Genomic DNA, 7,335 nt, shown 5'->3' with positions numbered 1-7,335 from the left:
ACCTGTCTTAATTTGTCTTTATTAACTCCTGATATAACGTGTATCACCCACCATACAGTTTCTCCTCATAACTTTTGGATATACGAAAACCCACAAAAATTACTACACTTTGCGTTCTCGCGTCAGATGCTATTGTTAAACGCGTCAGTTCGTCATGTTTCGTATCCCTCCATATTCAAACGACCGCTGTCGGTCAGTTTTTTTTCTTTCAAAAAATTTGCTAAAAAGTTTTCGATTGTGAATTCGTGGTCACTATGACCCGTCTGTAACGGGGCGAAAATGATGTCAGCTATAGCCGATACCACGGCGGTTGTCTCGCTCACTTACATGTATATGTACATGTATATGATGGCAGACTGACTGTCCCTGCCTTTACTTCGGTGTAGTATATCTGTCGTGCGTGTGCTTACCGGCTGTAGTACGTCTGTACATATCAGTGCAAGGTCGACGTGGAAGGAAGAAAGGAAATTGACATGAGAGGCGTGTTGTATTTCATAATAAAATATGTTCTAATAATGCGAGCGAGACGTTACGGCGAATTCTTTACTCGTGTAGCAAACAACTCGGGTGTGTGTGTTGCGCTGTGTTGCGTTTTGTTGTGTCGTGTAATGTCGTGCGTTGTTCTGTTGTGTTGTGTAGAGTCGACAGGGGCGTAGCCAGTATGTAGCACTGTAGGCCCGGGCCTACACTTTTTTTGGCCAAGTTATCTTTTTTTTAAAACACCCATAATTTAAATCCATAAGCTTGCTGGACGAGTTTAAGAGTCTAGGCAGGAAAAACTATTGAAATGAACGTAGCAAGAATATGGCTAAATTAGGTGACCTACTCTTCTGTCATCTAGGCTGTCATTTCTATCGCGTGCCGTTTCATTCAACACTCTACCCGCCGAAAAAGACTAGGATCCGATCTTGTCAGTTTTTTAACATTTTAACTCGTTCGTAACACTATTTTAACTCGTTTGTGTTTTTTGGGTTTAAAAGTGATATTGAATGAGGTGTCTCAAGTTAGCAAGAGGCCAGGGAACCAGAATGAACACTCGGGAAGGGCCGTTTCCGGCCATCTGGGGGGTTTGTAAAACCAAAAATTGTCTTGTACGCTCCGCGCCAACCGATGGTGGCGCTCCGCTCAGATAGTCGTGCCTACAACTTTGAAAATCCTCGCTACGCCCCTGGTCGATTAGTGTCATGATGTGACCTGAACGAAATGCACGGCTTTTACTAGGATAGCCTAACGTAACCCTGCAAGCAAATACGGAAAACAAACTTATACTAACAGCACGTGGACACGGATTGCAATTCCTAACCCATGCAGAGTTACATTATGCTAGCTCCTGAGGATGTTAATTGTAGTTGATTATATATTAACTAATAATTGCACGTAATTAAACACGCAGACCAACAATCTTTGTGGCGAGGAGGCCGAAGCGGTTCTGTTCATATTGCAAACTCACATGCTCGTCTTTAGAGCAGTATAATCATTGCATAATATAATATATGTAGGAGTCAATCAAAGTACACACGAATATTACAACAAGCAAAATGCGGCATTTCCGCTTGTGGCTCGCCGCACATAAAAAAAACAATATGACAAAACACAGTTGTCCTTATAGTTAATGGTCACCCACACATACATAGCAAATGACATTAAATATTAGTTAGAAGCTTAATTATTCATTCCTATATACACGTCAATGCACACTACGAGAAATTTTGTCGCGAACCTTCTAAAAAATACTCGCATGAAAATCGTCAGCCCTTTTTAAAGGCACGGCAAACAAGAGAAGATATATAAGTGCGTGCCTCTGGTAACTCTGTCGAAATTTGCTCTTTATGTAAGATTTGACATTTGCTGTTAACAGTTTAACAATACTCGTTGTCATACTGTTTCTATGCTACGCTAGATATAAGCAAGACCAATAATACTTGTCAGTTATCACACGTGTGTGATATTGCTTTATCTAAAATGCTGATCTACTGTACAGGTAACGTTACACAAAACGTCATTTTTACGACATTTGTTCTAGTTCTACGTTTATCGGTGGGAAATGTGTACCACAGCGCTAAAGTGCCTAGTGATAGATCAAGATTTGGTTTTAATTTTAATTAATATTTAATTTATACAATGAGAGTGCACACAGGCACGTATATAGATATGCTTGCAATCAACAGCAATTCGGGAAAAAAATTGTTAAAAGGCCAGCTATTGCTAGGCTATCATTGGTATGCTGGCGTGCATTGTGTGCACGAATTTTCTTTGGTAAATCAAGTTTTAACTGTAGCATATGGTATATCTCGGAGCATAGATGAGATATCTGCATTCATAGTGCTAAACAGTAGAACCTTACTCATCAGGATTTGTGAGCGATTGCTGTAGCTAAAGATTTGCTGTTGTAGGCCACACACAGCTGCCAGCTTACTTGTCAGAGGGTAGAGGACACTGACCAGACAATCGATCTTGTTTACCGCACGCCACGCGGACAATATCCACTGACACTCATGTTCGCTGCTCGGCAGAGGGCGCTGTCTACACATCCCTGTTCGCAGCTCAGCAGAGGGCGCTGTCCATAGACAGTGCTGACCACAGCTCAGCAGAGGGCGCTGTCCATAGACAGTGCTGACCACAGCTCAGCAGAGGGCGCTGTCCATTGGCACTCCTGGCACACTTCACTAGAGGGAGCTGATCATAGACAGTCTTGTTCACTGCTCAGCACTGCAAACTTTCTGGAGAATGGAAATCCACCTAGAAGGTATGTCAAAGTTTCGTTATTACTAGTAATATCATAGTAGTAAATCAACAGTGGTTCATGAATAAAATACAATGGGCAGCAAGACAGTTTTTCATTAACATTATGAGAAATTCAAGAAGACGTAAGTTGAACCAGACAATGCTGATAATCTGGAGATGACGTTCCTTTTAACAATTCTTTGCCAACATGACCGGCTGCAGCTCCTATGAGTCTTGATGTAGGCAAAATAATTTTAAAAATATAGTCGCTATAGATGGCAGCACGGACCATTCATTGTTAGTGCACCGGTGCATACTGCTAATACTGCTGCAGCTCCTGGCAGCCTTTACATAGGCAAGGAATTTTAACACACATCGTTGCTAGATGGGAACTCTGATCACTTCTCGTTACCGTGCAGGTACGTGCTGCTAAATCATTACTTACACATTCATCCTATCCTTGGACTCGGCCTGGAAATAGTAAACCTTCTTCTTTAGGAACAACTTAAAGACGTTCTCCTTTTCGACCGCATCATTCTTGTCGGGTAGCGCCACCTGGTAGCCGTGCAGAGGCATCGATGTCAAAGCACTCTTAGCCTGTGGAACATTATAAAAGTTAATTACCGTAAGTCACATATATACATAAACAAACACACACACATACATATAGATACACATATACATATACATTATATCTCTTGATTATATATATATATACTTCAACTCGAGAAAAATCTTAAATATTTACTGGAGCGACAGACGTTTATACTGGTCATACAGAGCAACTACTCTCCACATTTATCTCGGCCACAAATAATTCTGGTTTGTGTGGAATGCAAAGCATTTTTGAGATGCCTGGCAGAAGATGGCGAGAAAACCTTACAAACATGTGCACACCGCACATACACACGCACGCACGCACACACGCACGCACGCACGCACGCACGCACGCACGCACGCACGCACGCACACGGTGCGTCATTTACATGTACTCACATCCTGAGATTTGAACGAGTATAGAGCAAGATCGTTGTGAAGTGAGAACCAGCGCCGCGTCCACTGCTTGCCGCGCGCCCGCGTCCGAAGGTTCATGAAATCTGCCACCAGGGCGTCGTCGTCACGCGCGCTCACCTGTCGGTAACCAATGACGACGGGTGAAGCTTCCGTGTGACGTAAGTGCGACCTTACAGCTCCGTACTATAAACGGGATAACGCTGCGACACCCAACCCCACATCACCCCTCTCCCACCAACCCCCTCCTCCCTACAAACCACATTACCATTTCCCTTTATCACCGCTCCTACCCCACATCATCCCTCCCCCACCTACCCCCTCCCCCTCCGACCCCTCCCCTACATCCCCACTCCCCCACACTGCTCCTACCCCACATCATCCCTCCCCTACATCACTCCTTCCCCCACATCGCCCTTCCTTCGCCAACCCCCTCCCCTTACATCAACCTTACTCCACATCACCTCTCCCCTGCATCACACCTCTCCACCACATCACTCCTTCCCCCACATCACCCCTCCCTCGCTACCCCCCTCTCCTTACATCAACCCTCCCCCACCCCCTCCCTCCCCGACACGTACGTGTATGAGGTCCTTCCGTTGCGGCGGCGGGTCTCGCGGCTTCTCCCGTCTCTCCCGCAGCACGGCTTCCTTCTCCTCGTTGACGGTCTGGATCGTCTGGTAGCACTTGTGGCACACCTTGTTCGGCCGGTAGTTGTCGTACGGCAGCGGCAGCTTGTGCGGCACGCACTTACTGCACATCACCTGCATAGGACAGAGAGAGACACTCGTGTGAGAGAGAGAGAGGAGAGAGAGGGCATGCACGTGCGAGGGGGTAGAGAGATAGCGAGAGAAATAGAGAGAAGGGGGAGAGAGCGTGAGAGAGAGAGAGAGAGAGAGAGAGAGAGAGAGAGAGGGAGAGAGAGAGAGAGAGAGAGTGAGAGAGAGAGCACGCGAAGGCAGAGAGGCTGTCTAACTGACTGGCTAGCTGGCTGGGTGCATTGCCTATATGGCAGGCTGGCAGGCTGGCTAGGTGGCTGGCTGAAAGGCTGGCAGGCTGACTGACTATATGACTGGTTGGCTGGCAGGCTGACTATATTATGACTGGTTGCCTGCCATGATGGGTGACTGGCTGGTTGCCTATTTGGAAGGCTGGCAGGCTGGATGGGTGGCAGACTGACTAACTACCTGGCTGCCTGCCTGCCTGCCTGCCTGCCTGGCTGGCTGGCTGGCTGGCTGGCTGGATTGCTCTGTCTGTGTACTTACGGCCCCGCAGGCCTTGCACTTCTTGCGGCGGCGGATCGGGTTGAAGCTGGCCTTGCAGCTCATGCACGACGACACGCTGTCGTCCTTGATGGGGATGGGAGCCCTCCGTCCCAGCTCATCGTCCTCTATCTGCCGGGAGAGAGGAGGAAGAATGAGGAGTTATACACGATCACATGCTTCCCTGATATCACTTACTTACGCTGATAGGGTCTGTGTCTCCCTGGGTACTATCGGAGGGTACCCTGGTAACTATCTGATATGGTTAGGGTTAGGGTTAGGGTTAGGGAGTAGGCGTAGGCAACTCCCTAGACTCGTTAGTGGAGTAGGCGAGGTGCGGTCCGGCATATTAGATAGTACCAGGGTACGTTCCGGCAGTACCCAGGGAGACATAGACCCTGGCAGCCTTACTTACTATATAATATTAGTTAATGCTCGTTTGTCGTTAATATATTTGATTGCTGCTATTGAATAGTTACTATAAAGCTCTTCATGGAAAGATTCCTTGATGGAATGAGGCAAAAATAGAAAGATGTAATGATGTCTCTCTCTCTCTTTTTTCTCTCTTTCTCTCTCTCTTTCTGTCTCTCTCTCTCTCTCTCTCTCTCTCTCTCTTTTTCTCTCTCGCTCTCACTCTCCACATCTCCCTCCCCCCTCTCTCTCTCGCTTTCGATCCCTCTCCATTTCTCTTTCGGTATGTCTCCCTCCCTCTTCTTTTCTTTCTCCTCCCCTTCTCTTCGTTTCTCCCTCCCATTCCATCTCCTTCAGTCTAGCTCTGTAACATCCACACACACACATCTACTCACGCTCATAGGGTCTATGTCCCCCAGGGTACTATCGGAGGGTACCCTGGTACTATCTGATATGGTTAGGGGTAGGGAGTAGGCGTAGGCGTAGGCGTAGGCGACTCCCTAGGCTCGTTTAATAGTGGAGTAGGCGAGGTACGGTCCGGCATATCAGATAGTTACCAGGGTATGTTCCGATATATCGAACCGTACCCAGGGTACTCTCCGATAGTACCCTGGGGGATATAGACCCTATGAGCTCTACTCACCCTGAGCAGCTCCTCATTGATGCCCATCGACAATCTCTTGTTGTGATCTTCCTGGATAACTGAGTAGAAGCCCTGCATCCATTCCTCCTTCTCCTGCGCATTCCTAAAGCAGGGACAGCCACGCTACATTACAGACGCATACACGTATACTTATTCACCGACTTGCAGTGTTTATGCGTTAAAAAAAGTCTGTTTAATAGATTAATTCATTACTGTAGTGATATCCATACTATTGTAAGCTACGCTCATAGGGTCTATGTCCCCCAGGGTACGTTCCGGCAATACCCCGGGGGACATAGACCCTCTCAGCGTAAGCTACCGCCACCTAGTGCCAAACAAGCCTACTAAAGTTAACATCCTATCTTGTCGTTCTCCAAGATGGCTAGGTTGGCATAGCAGTCAAAATCTGTTGCTCTGATTAAAATCACCTCTATCCGCATCAAGATCAGTCTTCTAATGTTTATGTAAATATAGACAATATCACTTCAATTACTGCATGCATGGTAGCTCACTAACCTGTTTATTTACATTATGTAGATAGGCCATAGGGCATATTTTACATATGCCCATGCACTCTCTACTATGCACATATGTGCACGCTTGTTTATACTCTGTGTTGTATGGCAGTTGGCTTAATTACATCTGCGTTACATGTGAACTATTATTATTAACATGTTATGTACAGCTCGTTGGTGCATGATGGCATGTTTAAATGTTTATATAGTTAATTCCCTATTGAAATGTTTACATTATTTACTTTGTTTATATGTGTTTAGGCCTACATGTTTACTTTGTTTACATTCTTTACCTTGTTTACATGTTTATATGTTTACTCACTGCGTGTACAGCTCGATGGGGTATGCTGACTTATTTACATGTTTACGTTTACCTTGTTTACATGTTTATATGTTTACTCACTGCGTGTACAGCTCGATGGACTTGACGCGCGTGCGGATGTAGAACGTGTTCGTCATCTCAAGGTTGTCTCCGTCGGCGACCTCGAGTCCATCCATGTCCATCCGCGCTCGCACCTTATAGCGCGAACCCCGCGTCGAGATGAGCAGCTCACTACACAGCAGCACAAGGTCATTAAACTGTGGGGTAGAGAAAAATGAGAAGAGTTAGAATAAAAACTATTGCACGACGCAGCAGCACCAGGTCGTGAAACTGTAGAGAGTATGGGGAGTTAGAAATGGCAAGAGTTAGAAGGAAAATCAATGTGGTAAATTACAGTGCAAGCTCAATCGATGAATGTAGACATGAACAAGTCGTTAAACTGACGGG

General features: G+C 46.1%; 1 protein-coding gene across 1 annotated transcript in view; it reads right to left on the bottom strand.

The window, feature by feature from the left end:
- Positions 1 to 1,396: 1,396 nt before the first annotated feature.
- The window catches only part of LOC106812341 (FYVE, RhoGEF and PH domain-containing protein 1-like), a gene marked incomplete at its 5' end in the record, with an annotated part of 9,879 nt that continues 3,940 nt past the window's right edge, over positions 1,397 to 7,335 (bottom strand). The window contains 7 exons of the mRNA XM_014816189.1: positions 1,397 to 2,739; positions 3,170 to 3,321; positions 3,721 to 3,855; positions 4,317 to 4,499; positions 5,001 to 5,129; positions 6,052 to 6,154; positions 6,970 to 7,145. Of these exons, the coding sequence (XP_014671675.1) occupies positions 2,697 to 2,739; positions 3,170 to 3,321; positions 3,721 to 3,855; positions 4,317 to 4,499; positions 5,001 to 5,129; positions 6,052 to 6,154; positions 6,970 to 7,145 (921 nt within the window). The remainder of the gene's footprint in view (positions 2,740 to 3,169; positions 3,322 to 3,720; positions 3,856 to 4,316; positions 4,500 to 5,000; positions 5,130 to 6,051; positions 6,155 to 6,969; positions 7,146 to 7,335) is intronic.

This window comes from Priapulus caudatus, unplaced genomic scaffold (genome assembly GCF_000485595.1).
Source record: "Priapulus caudatus unplaced genomic scaffold, Priapulus_caudatus-5.0.1 Scaffold637, whole genome shotgun sequence".
In the NCBI taxonomy this organism is placed as follows: Eukaryota; Metazoa; Priapulida; class Priapulimorpha; order Priapulimorphida; family Priapulidae; genus Priapulus; species Priapulus caudatus.
Note: the sequence above shows the minus strand (reverse complement) of the source record. Positions and strands in the feature narration are given on the sequence as shown.